We start from the raw sequence: 16,716 nt of genomic DNA, 5'->3' as shown, positions 1-16,716 counted from the left end.
GACTTTCTGGTTGTTTGGATTTCTGCTTCTCTTCCGCTGTTTTTTGTCTGTTCCACAACAGCCTCATAAGATGGCTGTGAGGGTTGGTGGCCCATGTTAAGATGTGCACCAGGGTGACTTTGATTCTTAGCATCCTCATTTACAAGCTGGGAATAAGTACTATCCTATAGACTGGTTGTGACAATAAAATAAAATGGTATATGAAACTGTTTCTACCCTAGATTTTATCCTTTATTTAACATTGAGATGAAAAACTCATATAAGAGTGAGCTGTTTTTATTGCCCTTGTTCATAACAAGTCTAGGTAAGGGCTATGGACAGCGCCTGTGACAGCCTACTTACAAAGTCCACTGCATTAGGTAGAATTCACAGTGGACACTACACTTCCCCTTGACATAAATGTAAAGGATCAGGGAGGTCTGGATTTTCCCATAATTATCTCTATGCTTGAAAACAACAAACATCAGTTTTCTTCAGAAGTATTTTCTGGCACATTGCTTTGCCAGTGCCTGGGAATTCTCAGTGCTCTGACTGGTTAACTGGGGACTGGCGAGGAGGGGTGAGGACCCCGCTCAGTGTGGTCTGAAGGCCTTGGGATTGCTTCTGCTAATAGAGCAGAGAAACCGAGAGCCATCTCCTGGAGCGCGTTCCTTATGGGAATGCTAGTGACATTTCAGACTGTCATTCTCTTTCATTTCAAATAAGATTGCTTCTTAGGTCCATTTTGGGGTGTGAATTGGCAGATGTTATTTCAACTGGAAGTAAGTGAGAACATACCTAAAAATGAGGAAAATGAATTTTTTTTTTTTTTAGATTTCAGTAAATCTTGATGAATAGAAGGTCTAGACAGGAAAGCAGAGTTGCAAAGAACATTGGCTTTTGAGACAGATGATTGGGGACTGGTGTGTGGTTCTCTCACTCCCTATTTCCAGGTTCTATGTCCTCTCCAGTCCAAGAATCCATTGATTAAAAACATTAGTAATTTAATGACAGCTTCTAGGGGTGGATGCAACTCCGTGCGTTAATACCATTACTACACACTGATTGAAAATGTATCTTAGAATTAAGGAAGTATGGTGCTTATACAATGTAATTCCTTATTTGTTATAGTATGGTAATAAAATATAATAATGTCTAGTTTGTTAAAAATATGATGTTGCTAACACCTACCTCTTGGGTTGTTGTAAAGATAAAAATGAAATAATCTCTGTGATAGAGCTGGCACACAGTGAGTACTGAATGAATGGCAGTAGGTACTGGGAATGCCGAATGCCTCTTCCTAGTGAATAGAGTCTTTGTATTTCCCTAATCAATTCACTATCAAATACTTAATAGGTACCCACTATACTTCAGGTGCAGTAGTTATGATAGTTAATAGTGAATTCTACTTTCCTTATGCTTGAAAATAATTTGGTAATTTGGTGTGGGGGAATTTAATAATACTCTAATGGGTCACAAATACTCAGCAATGTACTTAAAATAGAGGGATATTTTCAGAATAGCTATCTTGATTTTGCTAATGTGATTTCTGTCCCCACCCCTCCCTTTTTTTTTTTTTTGCAGAGTCTAGTTATCAAAGTGAAATAAGGTAAGTTTGAAATCACATCAGTTTTCTGAAAACAGAAACAAACAACTGAAAAATAACCAAACAACACCAACCCTACTACCACTAACATATAGAGCTGTGGGATTTCAGGATTATGTTACTCAAAATAAAATACCAAAAATGGACAACTCTGAAAAACATGTATGCCAAACACAAACTCATATGGCAAAAACAACTGTAGAATAAAATAAGGGATGGAGCTACTGCCTACATCTGAATTGCTCTAGCTCACTTAGGAAACGGAGATTTTCTGCTTAGTGTCTGACATTCGCAGCTCTTTCCACAAGAGGACACTATGCACCATGACTGTTGTCTCTCCTGTTCTGAGTCAATGCAGGGGACTTGAGGACTATTTCAAGGGTAAAGAACAAGGCAGAGGCCCTGCTGGAATTTCTGGGACCGGGGAGAGCAGGGAGGCCAGCTGGATGGCTTCAGGCACATGAAACTGAACAGGGGGACAAATTAGGTAGTGTTCACTGCTTGTGCAACTAATGTGGGAGGGGACAGGAAAACCCCTGGCATTCCCATGGCTGTCCTGAAATTGCTGCAAGTACTTTTAAGCTATGTCAGGGACCTACAATAATACAATAACCAGTTTAAATGTCTCAATATTTACACATGTATAAATGCAGTAAGGGGAGGGATTTTTAGGCAGAGCTCATTTTGCTGGGAGGTGTTATAACAAACCACGGCTAATTTCCAGTATTTTATTAGATACTTTTAGTTTTTGAAATGCTGAGAGTTTAAAACACCTTTTGGCTATCCATGGCGAACGCAGATGTATACAGTCATCATGTAACAGACACTAGCCATACTCCCTCTGACCCCAGTGGCTTACTGGTGATGATATGGTCTGGGAGAGCGGGCTGTGGTCTCTCTCAGGACGCCACAAAGCCGCAGTCTGAATCCACCTCCTTTGGAGCTTAACTTGGGGCAAGAGGAGAGGACGGAAAATGGACTCCAGTAATTATTCTAGCATTTCTCTTGATGGCTGTCTCCAGCAAGCAGGGTGGTGGCCTGGATTCTTCCTTTCACCATTATTATTATTTTTTTTTAAAGATTTTATTTATTTATTTGACAGAGAGAGATCACAAGTAGGCAGAGAGGCAGGCAGAGAGAGAGAGGAGGAAGCAGGCCCCCTGCTGAGCAGAGAGCCTGATGTGGGACTTGATCCCAGGACCCTGAGATCATGACCCGAGCTGAAGGCAGCGGCTTAACCCACTGAGCCACCCAGGCTCCTTTCACCATTATTAACTTTGTAGTATTTTTTTAATCTCTATTCTCTGGGATGTTAGATGATTTCAAGACATAGAACAGTGGTCAGCAGCTATTTGGGGTCACGGATAGAGGATAAGAAGAATAAGGACAACAGCAGCAATAATATGACCGTAGGGATGACAATCGCTAGTAGACGCTGAGTGCTGAACGTGTGTTAGGTCCTGGGAGGAAAGGCAGGGAGGCTCACTGGCACCCCCGTATCCCACCTGGCTTCCCTGCGCTGTGCAAACTCCAGCGGCTCCCAGGCTCCTTCTGCAGTAAAATAATGCACACATTCCTTCCTATAGAACCAATGCATGTTTATTATAGAAAAAATTAAAAATTTACTTTTAGGAAGTGATTTTGAGGGGCCCTGGGGGTACAGGCAGTTGAGCATCCGACTCTCGATTTCTGCTGGGTCGTGATCCGAGGGACGTGAGACTGAGCCCTCCATGGGGCTCCGTGCCAAACACGGAGTCTGCTTGAGACCTTCTCTCCCTCTCCCTCTGCAACTCCCCCATAAAATAAATGAGTAAATCTTTAAAAACATAGAAATGATTTTGAAATCACCCGTAATTCTACTGTTCGGAAGCAGGTATTGTTAAGTAAGTATGTACCTGCTCTCACACACACGTGCTCACATAGGTACACGCACATACGCGTTTTGTGAAACTTGGATCAGCATAAATCTAATTTCGTAACTTGCTTGTCTTACTTGGCACTATTCTGAAGATTATTTATGTTAACAAATTTCTGTAATAAATACATTTCTGTTAATAAATGGTAAAAATAAATTTGTGCTTAATAAAACTATCTTACTGAAGTATGAGTTCAGGGATACAGATTGTAGGTGTGTGGCTCGATTACTTTTCACAAGGCTTATGGGCCTTGAGTGGGGACATGTAGAACTAGAGTACCCCCAACACTTCAAACTCCCCATGCCCCTCAAATCACTGACCCTTCCTCAAAGGTCGTGTCTTTTTTTTTTTTTTTTAAGAGAGGGAGACTGAGAGAGAGGGTTCCAAGGAGGGACAGAGAGAACCTTAAGCAGACTCCACGCCAAGTGCAGAGCCCAACACTGGGCTGGATCTCACAACCCTGATTCCAGATCAAGAGTCAGACATCCAGGCATCCCAAAGGTTATGTCTTCTAACCTCTATGCCCACATCCCCCGAGATTAGGTTCATATAAACTTTATGTAAATGGAATCATATTGTGTGTACTCATTCATTTTGGTTTTCTTAAGCATCACACTGTGAGATTGGTCCATATTGTTCAGTGAAGGGGTAGGTGATTTACTATTATATAATAGCAGACTGTGAGTATATATGCAATTGATTTTTCCTTTATACAGGCATTTGGATAGTTTTTGGAGTTTTAAGAATTCTGTGGCACTAAACAGTTACAGATCTTTGGTGACATGCTCATTAGTACTCCTCTCTGTGTTGTACCCAGGTGGGTGCAGGTGTATCAGTGAGCACTGGGTGGGTGGAATCAATACCCCACAGTTTTCTAAAGTGGGTGTGCCAGTGTATACTTTCACCACAGTGCATGAGAGCTCTCATCTGTAATAATTTTTACAGGTGGCATGGAGTTTCATTTTAGAGATGTATTGTCATTTATTTCACTGGTCCTCTATGGTGGGGCACCTGTGTCCTTTGCAGTTTTTGCTATTACAGTAGCTCATGCATGAATATTCTTTCAAGTAAATCTTTGCACATACCTGGTTATTTCCCAAGAAGTCCTCAGTGGTCAGTCATGAATATCTTTAACTCTTTGGATTTCCACTGCCAAGTTTTCTTCCCCTGGGACGTTGCCCCAATTGTTACTTTATTTCAGAGATTGGCATATGTTCTCTGTAAAGGTCCAGATTGTAAATATTTTGCTTTTGCAGGCCGCATGCTCTTTATCACAGTTACTCAGTTTTGGTGTGGTACCATGCAGACAGCCATAAATAATATGGAAGCAGACAGGTGTGGCTGTGCTCCAGTGAAACTTTACTTACAGGAGGAGGTGGATTTGCCCTATGGGTCGCAGTTTGCCAGCCCTGCTTAATTTGGTCACTGGCTTCTGGGGGTTGATTGTGGATGGGGGAATGGAGTCCATGGGCGTATTTCTGTCCACCTCAAGGGGAGCGTGAGCAGGCAGACCACCTACACAGTCGTGCTGGTGCCTATAAGTTTCCATCCCAATGCTGTGGTTTAACAGGCAAGAGTGCTCTGGGCGGACCAGAGTGAACCCAACATCCATGGCTGGTTAACATTTGGCTTTTAAAAAATAAGTAATAAATTAAGTAAAATTAATTAATGAAATTAAAATTTAAATTAATTAAAATAAAATTAAGTAATAAAATAAAATGGTCTAATTTCAGAAAATCCGTAAGTGTGAAGACAAACAAAGAAAGTTTGGAGACAAATGTGAAAAGTGGGAGTGAAAACAATGCCTACAGCCCAGATGAGCCCAGGATGGCAAGTGAGTGGGTGGGTGGGGCTGTCGGAAGACCTGAAGGGGAGGGGGAGGCGCTTGCTGACCCTGACCAGGCACCAGCTGCACAAGGCAGGGGACTCAGCCCTTGCTGGTCATTCTTTTTTGAGAAATTTCAGAAGAAGGAGAAATTTCAGGGCTGGAAGTATTCTAGAATATAGAAATATTCTATAAAAAGTAAAAATCTATCTATTTCTCCAAAGTTTAAAATAGAGTGGGATGATAATTTCTTTAAAATAAATTTTCTGGGTTTTTTTTTTTTTTAATGCTTTCTCTTTCGTTAAAGCCATCTAGCTTTAGAAAAGCGTTTGAGGATGGATTTTAATATATTGAGGGTCTCTTTCCCAAAATGTCCAATAAAACCGAAACTCAGCGAGAAATCTGTTCCTAGTGAGCTTTGGACTGTGTGCAGTGTTGAAGAACAAAACCCAATTTCGAAAAGTCTTTGTAGCACCGGAATGTCTTCCCTTTGGAGGACAGAGTCCTTGAAGGGACATCTCGGAAGGCTTGGCCACTGGGAGGCAGCAGGGATCTGGTTTGGTCTGAGATCCTTCTGGAAGGTAGATGAGAGAGGGGACGAGTGTGAATGGTCTGGAGAGGGAGACCCTAACAAGTTGCCTGGCAGAACAAATTCCTTGGAGAGATGTTTCATTAATCAGTTCTTGCTGAGGGCCCCCGCACCCCTCCTGCAAATTGTTTTCACTAAGACTGGGGCCGCCCTCCCAGCCCGTTCCCCTTCACCGTGGTGGTCTCCCACGTCCATTCCAAATGGGTTACTTCAGATTCTTAAAAAGTTCACGAAGCATGACTGTGTCCTTTCATATTCTGATCACAGCTTACAAAATTTCCTGGGGACGAATATTTATTCATTAGTGTTTTGAACAATTAATCAAGTAGTTTGACCAAAATCTAGGCCCAAACCAAACCTCTCTGTCTTTTTGTCCTCTTGGTCATGTGTTTATATCCCTTGGTCAGCATTAAAGCCACAGATTCACCTTGTCTCTGGATGAGACTAATGAGTCAGGAAGGACTGAATTGTGAGTTTTCCATGTTTTTATTTCATTAGAAGAATAAGACTTGAAAGTATATAACCTCAAGGAAACTCTAAAGACAAATCTGTTTATGGTTAAGGATTGTTTTATGCTTGGGTTACTGTATAAAAGCAAACGTGTTTCCTAATAAATCAGAATTGCTGGACTATTATTTGGGTTTTGTTACTTATCACTCTAAAATCACTCTTCCATTGCAGAACTTGCTTCTCTCGCTCGAGAGTCCTCTGAATCCAGTGTTCGAGAACAACAAGGAAATAGACAACCTTATCAGGTGACTCAGATCATTTTCCCCATTTTGAGATTTTTTTTTTGCCATTTAAAAACCGTTGCCGGGTGGTAGGTGATTATAAAATGGTACTTGTTTTATGTGCATGATGGAGGAACTTGGCCTGTGCTCACTGGTTAACCTGTTAGCATGGAGGACGTATACATCTCTTGCACAAAAGTATAGGTGGGGGCTTGTAGACTTTGGGGTATCTCTTACACACCCACCTAGAGATGCTGAGTGGTGGTTAGATGTACAGGTCTGGAGCTCCAGGGGAGGAATGCTAGTTGTAGATACTGTTGGTTGTTAGACAAACTCTGATGGGCCCCTTCTTTCCAAAGAACATGAAGAACACAGTCACCCAGGAACCGCGAGGACATGGTACGTTATTTTTCTGACACGGAGTCAGTGTTGGTTGCCACAGATGAGTGAACTGGAGCGCATAAACAGAAAATACGATTCTCGTATCCACAGTCATATTAAGCAAAATATGCATTTTCTGACCTGCACAAAGTCACCTTCAAAGGAGAAGCACTTTGATGTGACTCTGCGACGCTGCCCCTCATAGGCATGGCTATTCTCCTCTTTAGCTTTTAGAAAAGGCAGATTTGCAGATTGGGCTCCTGAAGCAAGTGAGTTCCCAAGGTCTTGGCTGTGTTCTGCCTACAAATCGCCATCGGGCTGAAGTGCCGCTGCTGGGAGTGCCTTCTCAGACCCATCGTTCTCTCTTGGGCTAGATATTGACTTGGGTTTCTGGGCCACTCCAGGCTGTAATACTCCTCCTTGAAGTTGGGATTCAGCTCAATCCATATAACTTGCCAGTGACATGTGCCTTCTAGGCCTTTGTGTGGGGAGGGGTGAGCTTCGATGGATGCTCAGCTGTGTATTGGGGGGACCTGAGTGATGTCACTACTGGAAAAACAGTGGTAGCCAGATGGGAAAACATATGAGGATCTATGGCACCAAAGAACATTGGCCCAAGTGACAGATTGTTGGGGACAAGTTCAGGCTATGTCCTTAGGCTGGTGTCAGGAAAATGGAGAGGAAACTTCCCTCCCATTAAGGCTGTTGTCTTTGACACATATGTCGTCGTCTTCTTCTTCTTCTTCTTCTTCTTCTTCTTTCTTCTTCTTCTTCTTCTTCTTCTTTTTAACATATAATGCATTATTTGCCCCAGGAGTACAGATCTGTGAATCATTGGGCTTACACATTTCACAGCACTCACTATAGCAGGCACATATGTCTTCTGATGCATCAGTCTGGCCCTGGGAGGGAAGGCTATAGAGATGCAACCAATTCTCTTCTGAGGGGCCATCTCTTGAGTAAGGGGCGGCAGGCCAAAGGGAGTTATCACTAAGCTGTGAAGGATGTTTCCTGTCAAACCTCTACAACTGAACCTGAGTGGGAGCTGTGGCTGATGGAAGGGTCTTCTTCACCTAGTACCAAACATGGTCACCCAGGAACACATTTCCTCCAGCCTTTATTTCTGTGGCTTTTCTATGGTTACCTTTTCTATGGTCGTGTGTTTCCATCAGAGAAGCCGATGTACTTATTTCTGGGGTTGGGGGCATGGGGTAAGGAGGGAGGGATCAGAAAGGTCATGTCTGATGATCTCCCCCTGAAGTAGAAATGAGGACAAAGGGGGAACTCCAGATACTTTTGGATATAGGCATGGAGAATGACATTTTGGAGCTTGGAGTAGATGCTTCTTAGGCTTGAAGTGTTTTGAAAATACACATCGAGAGAAATTTAAGAAGTTTCTGCTACTTAAACATGTAACCAGCTAAATAATCTTTTGGTAGAAAAAGAACAGTGGCCCAGAGTTGCTGGGCCCTGGGGAATGGTCACACACACCGTGTTTCTTGAAGAGTCTGTCAGGCTTCTAGGGAAGGGTGTATCTTGGCCCAGAGCATCAAGGTCCTTAAGAAACCAACAGAAGACAAAGAAGAATAGCTGTTTTTGCCTGGGCTACAGCCCGGTGGGGGCTGCTTAAATAGCTGGGTTCTTCTGCGTAGAGTTGGGGCACTTCAGTGCAAAGACAGTTTTGAAGAGGCCCCTCTCTGATCGTGCCTCTCAGGGATAGGCCTAGGCCCTGTCTGTAGGTTGTCCATTTGGAGAACGTGAACCTGAGATGTGGGCTATGCTTTTTGTGAGCACATACGGAAGGGATGGAGCAAGACGGATGGTGGAGAAAGTGGCTGGGCTTTGGAGCTCGTGGCCCAGAGAGGACATAGTCCTGCATGTGGGCAGCTGGCCACTTGAGAGCTGCCAAGTGGCCAAGCCACCCCCTACTGAAGAGGTCAAGGTGAGCTGCGGCACCCCGGGTCCAGACCTGTAGCTGTGCCTGGTCCAGGCTGCCATGCTGTCTCTGTGCAGGTGGAAGACATCCTTCCTCAGACTGTTTTCTTTTCTCTTAGCCTTTCTCCATTCTGTAGGGAGCCTTGACCCCTAATGGACCAGGAGAGGCAGCTGAGAGCTTCTTAGAGCTCCTTCATCTGTTTTTCACCCCAGCTTCTTCCTCTTGGGCCTCAGTGTGCCTCCAGCCTGTGACAGAGCCGCCAGGGCTGCTGCGGGGTCCTTCCATGCACATGGGCTCCAGTGGGGCTCCTGCCCATGAAGCTGGCTTGCGGGAGTTTAGGACTGTTGACCCAGACTACACAATTGTGCAGAGTATCTGCACTAGCCTTGGGTCCTACATAGCCTGTAGCTCCAGCTGAGAGATTTCCAGCTGGCAGGCAGCCTGCAGCCAAAACTCTTCCAGCCCCAGCACCTCGGAGCTGGTTGAGGCAGATGCACGTCCGATCCGTGGAGGCGAGGTGCATACATCAACGACCGAGGCTCCCGTTTTGTATTAATAGGTCTCACAGTGGGGCGATCTTGGCTTTGCCAACAGCACAGCCACTGTAGAGTCTGTGCTCCCGTTCTCTCTTCATGCTGGCTTTCTCATCTGCTCAACCTGCTGGTCTTATTTTCGCTCAGCACTTTCAGATCTTAACTAACGGGTGGCCATGGACCACATGCAGTCTAGCGCAGCATTCCCGGGTGCTCATTAAAAAGTTGTTTGTTAAAGTGGAGAATGTCCTCAGTGCCTAGACTTCTGCTGTCACAGGCCAGGCGATACAAGGCATGTGCATGCAGTAGACACAGTCCCTTTGCAGAGAATCACAATCTAGTCATGATAAGCAGTATTATTAGGCTGATATAGATGAATACGCTACATAAAAATGCTGTGTTTTGGGTCATTGAGGAAAGGTATATAATTCCACATCAGATTGTCACTTTGCTTGTTTGCAGTCTTGGGCACTTTTTTTTTTTTTCCCCAAGGGTATCCTGTTTAGATGTGATCCAAGAAAGGGAAAGCCTGAAAGGCCAGGGGTGACGTATGGGAATTATTATTTAAAAAAATTTTTTTTAAAAATTTATTTTCAGTGTAACAGTATTCATTGTATTTGCACCACACCCAGTGCTCCATGCAATCCATGCCCTCTCTAATACCCACCACCTGATTACCCCAACCTCCCATCCCCCGCCCCTTCAAACCCCTCAGATTGTTTTTCAGAGTCCATAGACATATGGGAATTATTGATAAAGCTTTTAGGATGCCCAGATTCTTGATCCCACCTGTAGACTCCTGGCTCAGTGGACTTGGGGTGCAGCCTGAGTGTGTCTGAATTTTAAGACAACATGGAGGGATTCTCTAGATGACCAGGTCTATAGGTAATTGACTACCTTATAACAAGATGGAAATGAGGGGCTTTTGGGCTGCAGAGACCCTGGAGCACGTATTAAGCTATAGGAAGGGTCAGAAAGGAAAACAAGAGTGATGTTCCAAACGGATGCATACCAAAATGTGATACTTCTCTCCACTGATGATTCCTATCCGGGCTGGACTTACCGTTCAGGATATGTAATATCGACTTTGTTTCTAGGAAGGAGCTTCTCTTGGTGAAGTGCAGTAAACTCAGGTGTAACTGCCCATGAAACACATGAGGACAAAATTAATAAATAAAATTAGAAAGTCTTACTAACAATTACAGCTAACGGGAAGGATAGGCACCCTTTGTTTTATATGAAGTCATGGGCTTTGCAAATGTTTTCCATCCTGGTGACTAGTTAACACAAAGAGTCCCCCTTTTCCTTTCCTGTTTCCAGGGCTCAACTCCCTGCCAGTCAATTTTTCTGTTTATTTTGGGCAACTCTGTTTCTTTCTCTCCGGAGTCTGTCAGTTTTGAACGGTGAGCACATGGAGGTCTTGAAACGCAGATCAAGTCTTCCCCGCTAATCACCACCCTTCTGAGATAAACAGAAATACACTCCTGATAAATTTAGAAAACAGCAACGCGTTAGTGTAGCCCAACAGGGAAAACAAAAGGCAAACCACAAATGCAAAAATGTCAAGCCTATTCACAGCAGAAGGCCAGTTCTCAGAGCAGGGTGGTGAGGTGGCTCCCCCAGCTTCCTGTACTCGGGGGTCGCTAAGTTAAGCCCCAGAGCCAGAGTGATTCTATCCTCAAGACTTAATGACATTCCATTGCGACGTAAATAATGCATGGTGCCCAGTTACATTATTTAGGATGTGCAAGGCAGCTGCAGTGCCCCGGAATCTGAGCTGACAGTCTCAGAACTGGCAGGAACACATAGCGCATGCTTTGCAATAGGGTAGTACTGCTGGGCAAGCACTGGCCCGTCTGGAGGAGTGTGCGGAGTGCCTGCAGTCACATTTCCCAAGGGGAATGGCAAAGACCAGGTTTCTGAGAGGAGGCGGCTGCATGGCCTCCCAGGGAGAGAGCAGGCTGGCCTGTACAGACAGTTCAATTTTGCTCCTCGCCTTTAGAATGAAAGTCTGTTTTTAAAGAAGGTTAGAAATATTTTACATTTTCATACCGATTAGAATTTCCTTAGGAAGATTGAAAAAAAGAAAAAAAAAAAGAAAACAAACCAGAAGAGTGCATCTTTCCTGTCATTTGCCTTCATACAAACAAATTCTGGATTCTTTGAACTGCATTACTCGTTAGGCCCTGAGCTTGGACACCTCTGGAGCGTGTGGTTATTGAAATAAGGCAAGAAAGGAAGGATGTGTGTTAACATCTTTGGTTCCTCTCTGGGCCCTTATGCGTCTTCTTATCTGATGAGTGGAGCTATCGGCTTAAATTTGCCTTTTATGTCGCTCTCCAATGATAAAACCCATCCTCCTCCCTTTGTCCCCAGGGACCTGACCACCGGTCGCCGGGACCCGCAGGTCGTCCACAGGTTTCCTTCATCATGACCAGTCCCAAGACTGTCAGGAATGCAACTCTGGTCTAGCTAAGATGTCCCTCCAGTTCCATTTTGCACGTGGCTGATGCCCTGCCTCACGCCGACATGGTTTCGACTTCCTCTCCGTCCCGAGGCTGGGCTCCCACTTCACTAGCGTTTCGGGGACAGAGCGAGGCTGGAGTGATCAGAATGGACACTTCATGTGGGGAGAAAGAATCCATTTCCCCACCTTCCAGGGTAAAATTTGGCTTTTGAAATGTTTCAAGATTTTCATGAATTCCACCAAGTTTCTAAGTAAAGCTGCAAATTCATCATCTTAATTTACTTGTCACTCGACACTCCTTCTTGCCAATCCCATCAATGGCGGATAAACCTCTATCTTACCACAACTTTTAAAAAATATTTTTGTTCTGTTATGTCCTATGAAGACAATATTTATGTGTGTTTAGCACGTGGGGCATTACTGTATATTATCTGTGAAAAAGGAGCATATGCATTAGGATCAATCAGAAATCTAAAATTTCCTGGAAAATCAGAACTTATAGGTTAAGAATAAGATTAAATTCAAATCCAATGGGCATACTATGAAATATCTCATTATTGGATATTTATGTGAAGGCATTCACTTTTATCTGCTCCTTATCAGGCTGCTCTCATGTCGTCCGATGAGTTGGATGTGGATTATGATTTGTGGGGGATGTACCTTACATGCCACAAATGCCGTGAAAAAGCTGGAAATGGGTAACATGTTCTTTAATAAATAAAAGAGAAAACACCAAAGAATGTTATTGCCTTTCTGAGTTCTGAACTATTCAGGTGGTGGCTTAAGGAATCATGACATTTAGGAGATGTCTATTAAAAAAAAATCACATTCTTCACTTTCTTTCATGAGTGTTCTGTAGTTCCTCGAGTACAGTTCCTTTACCTCTTTGGTTAGGTTTATTCTCAGGTATCTTATGGTTCTTGGTGCTAGAGTAAACGAAATCGATTCTCTAATTTCCCTTTCTGTATTTTCATTGTTAGCGTATAAGAAAGCCACTGATTTCTGCACATTGACTTTGTATCCTGCCACGTTGCTGAATTGCTGTATGAGTTCTAGTAGTTTGGGGGTGGAGTCTTTTGGGTTTTCCATATAAAGAATCATGTCATCTGCGAAGAGAGAGAGTTTGACTTCTTCATTGTCAATTTGGATACCTTTTATTTCCCTTTGTTGTCTGATTGCTGTTGCTAGGACTGCTAATACTATGTTGAACAAGAGTGGTGAGAGTGGGCATCCTTGTCGTGCTCCTGATCTCAATGGGAAGGCTGCAAGCTTTTTACCATTGAGGATGATATTTGCTGTGGGTCTTTCATAGATAGACTTTATGAAGTTCAGGAATGTTCCCTCTATCCCTATACTTTGAAGTGTTTTAATCAGGAACGGATGCTGGATTTTGTCAAATGTTTTTCTGAAAAAATGTTCATCATCACTAGCCATCAGGGAGATTCAAATTAAAACTCATTGAGATACCACCTTACACCAGTTAGAATGGCCAAAATTAGCAAGACAGGAAACAACACGTGTTGGAGAGGATGTGGAGAAAGGGGAACCCTCTTACACTATTGATAGGTATGCAAGTTGGTGCAACCACTTTGGAAAACAGTGTGGAGATTCCTCAAGAGATTAAAAATAGAGCTTCCATATGACCCTGCAATTGCACTAATGGGTATTTACCCCAAAGATACAGATGGAGTGAAAAGAAGAACCATCTGTACCCCAATGTTTATAGCAGCAATGGCCACGGTCGCCAAACTGTGGAAAGAACCAAGATGCCCTTCAACAGACGAATGGATAAGGAAGATGTGGTCCATATACACTATGGAGTATTATGCTTCCATCAGAAAGGATGAATACTCGGGCGCCTGGGTGGCTCAGTGGGTTAAGAAAGGATGAATACCCAACTTTTGTAGCAACATGGACGGGACAAACCTGGCGATTCACAGACCTGTACCCCTGGGGATAAAAATACATGTTTATAAAAAATAAAAAAAAAATAAAATAAACAGAAACAACAAACAAACAAACAAACAAAAAAAGAAATATAACCTGGAAAAAAAATAAAATTAGTTTGTTTAAAAAAAAGAGAGATGCAGTCTGTTCTACTCTTTAAAAAAAATCACATTTTCATATTAGTCTTTGATTATTGTACATTTACCCCATAGAGAGTCAATTATCATATGGTTTCACTCATTTGTGGAGCATAACCAATAGCATGGAGGACAAGGGGCGTTAGAGAGTAGTAGGGAATTTGGGTAAATTGGAAGGGGAGATGAACCATGAGAGACTATGGACTCTGAAAAACAATCTGAGGGGTTTGAAGTGGCGGGGGGGTGGGAGGTTGGGGTACCAGGTGGTGGGTATTATAGAGGGCACAGCTTGCATGGAGCACTGGGTGTGGTGAAAAAATAATGAATACTGTTTTTCTGAAAATAAATAAATTGGGAGAAAAAAAAAAGAAGTTAATATGAATGTTGCTATAAAGAATAAAATTGCTGGGCGCCTGGATGGCTCAGTGGGTTAAGCTGCTGCCTTCGGCTCAGGTCATGAGCTCAGGGTCCTGGGATCGAGTCCCACATCGGGCTCTCTGCTCAGCAGGGAGCCTGCTTCCTCCTCTCTCTCTCTGCCTGCCTCTCTGCCTACTTGTGATCTCTCTCTGTCAAGTAAAAAAAAAAAAAAAAAAAGAATAAAATTTCTGCCTTTTCCAGATATATATATTTTTTCATGTGAATGTTGCCAGTGAATTTCCTGCCCACCCGTCTCTTCATGTTTACCCCAGAGGCAGGGCTGTTATTTGGCAGAGAGCTGAGCCAGTTGGTACAGATTTCTTTGATGGTTAGTAATTAGCAACTGCTCAGTAATTAACAACATACCCAACCTTGGTACTGCTAACATGGAATGTGACTTTTAAAATGTGTTAAGGTTTTAGTGCTGCCTTAGAATTAGGCAGTAGCGATGACAGTCGCTGGTATGTGCTGAGTGCCGAACATATGTTAAGCCCAGGGAGGAAAGGTGGGGTGACTCACTGGGACCCCCATATCCCACCAGCTTTCCCTGCACTGTCTCCATTGTGCAAACACAAGCTGCTCCCAGGCTCCTTCTGCCATAAAATAATAGACATATTTCTTCCTATAGAATCAATGCATGTTTATTATTAAAAAAGTAAAAATACAGTGTTAAGAAATGATTTTAAAATCACCCCCAATTCTATTGTTCAGAAGCAGGTATTACCAGGTAAGTATATATCTGCTCACACACACATATGTTCACATGGTTACACACACATACATATTTTGTGGAATTTGGACCATCGTAAACCTTATTTCATAGCTCGCTCTTCTCACCTGACACTATTCTGAGGATTATTTCTGTTAATAAATCCTTGCCTACAACATTTTACTTCATTTGCTTAATAAAAATGTCTTCTTGAAGTGTAAGTCCAGAAAAGTACACAAACTGTCGGTGTGTAGTTTGGTTACTGTTCACAATGCATATGGGGCTTGAGTGGGGACATGCAGAACGGGAGCGCCCTAGCACCCCAACCTCCCCATGTCCCTCAAACCACTGTCTGCCCCTTCCTCAAAGGTAACCTTTCTCCCAGGTGGTGGGTATTATGGAGGGCACGGCTTGCATGGAGCACTGGGTGTGGTGAAAAAAAAAATGAATACTGTTTTTCTGAAAATAAATAAATTGGAAAAAAAAACTTGGAAAAAAAGATGTAAACATTAAAAAACTCATAAGCAGAAGCAAAAACAAGTAAATACATAAATATTCGTTAAATAGATTTAAAAAAATAAATCCACTTCAATTTCAAAAAAAAAAAAAAGGTAACCTTTCTCAAAGTTTCCTTAAAATGTGTTATGATCTTAATGATTCTTCAGAGTAAAAGATGTCAATTCCTCATGGTGATGTTTCTCCTCATTTAACACTCTGCTTGTGAATCCACTCATTGGTTGACAGACCTACATACCACCATGATTAATAAAATATTTTTATGATCTTGAATCACATTCTGTCTCTACCCTGAGTCCCCTCGTGTGAATCAACCACTAATTCCAGGGCTGGTTGCTGGCACACACATTGGGCTGTGTCAGGCGTCCGTTCTGATTCACTGGCGCTCATACATTATCTGTTCTGAGGGACTGGTTCTCTTGCTGTATGGGTTGTCAAATATTTGAGGATCACCACTGCTAAGAGGATCCTGAAAAAAATGTCATCTCTTCCAGGACTGTGTCCCTACAGGGAGGGAATTTGCTGCCTATTTCTTTTGAAGTAGAGATAAAATGCAAAATGTTTTTTTAAAATTTTTTATTTAATTTTTTAAAAATTTCTTTTCAGTGTTCCAGAATTCATTGTTTATGCACCACACCCAGTGCTCAATGCAATACATGCCCTCCACAACACCCACCACCAGGCTCACCCAACCCCCCACCCCCTGCCCCTCCAAAACCCTCAGATTGTTATTTTATTTTATTTATTTATTTGACAGACAGAGATCCCAAGCAGGCAGAGAGGCAGGCAGAGAGAGAGAGAGAGAGAGAGAGAGAGAGAGAGAAGAAGCAGTCTCCCTGCTGAGCAGAGAGCCCGATGCAGGACTCGATCCCTGGACCCTGAGATCATGACCTGAGCCGAAGGCAGAGGCTTAACCCACTGAAAAACCCAGGCATCCCCTCAGATTGTTTTTTCAGAGACCAGTCTCTCATGGTTCATTTTCCCCTCCAAATTTCCCCCAGCTCCCTTTTTCTCTCCATCTCCCCAT

At 43.1% G+C, this 16,716-nt stretch overlaps 1 protein-coding gene across 2 annotated transcripts in view; it reads left to right on the top strand.

Moving 5' to 3' along the window:
* Positions 1–12,703, top strand: part of IGSF5 (immunoglobulin superfamily member 5) — a 46,492-nt gene extending 33,789 nt beyond the window's left edge. For both annotated transcript variants that reach the window (XM_044254945.1, XM_044254946.1), the window contains 4 exons: positions 1,564–1,588; positions 5,235–5,335; positions 6,597–6,670; positions 11,873–12,703. In XM_044254945.1, the coding sequence (XP_044110880.1) occupies positions 1,564–1,588; positions 5,235–5,335; positions 6,597–6,670; positions 11,873–11,968 (296 nt within the window). In that variant the 3' untranslated portion in view covers positions 11,969–12,703. The remainder of the gene's footprint in view (positions 1–1,563; positions 1,589–5,234; positions 5,336–6,596; positions 6,671–11,872) is intronic.
* Positions 12,704–16,716: the final 4,013 nt, after the last annotated feature.

Source organism: Neovison vison, chromosome 6, assembly GCF_020171115.1.
Source record: "Neovison vison isolate M4711 chromosome 6, ASM_NN_V1, whole genome shotgun sequence".
Classification (NCBI taxonomy): domain Eukaryota; kingdom Metazoa; phylum Chordata; class Mammalia; order Carnivora; family Mustelidae; genus Neogale; species Neogale vison.
This window is presented reverse-complemented; position numbering and strand designations above follow the sequence as displayed.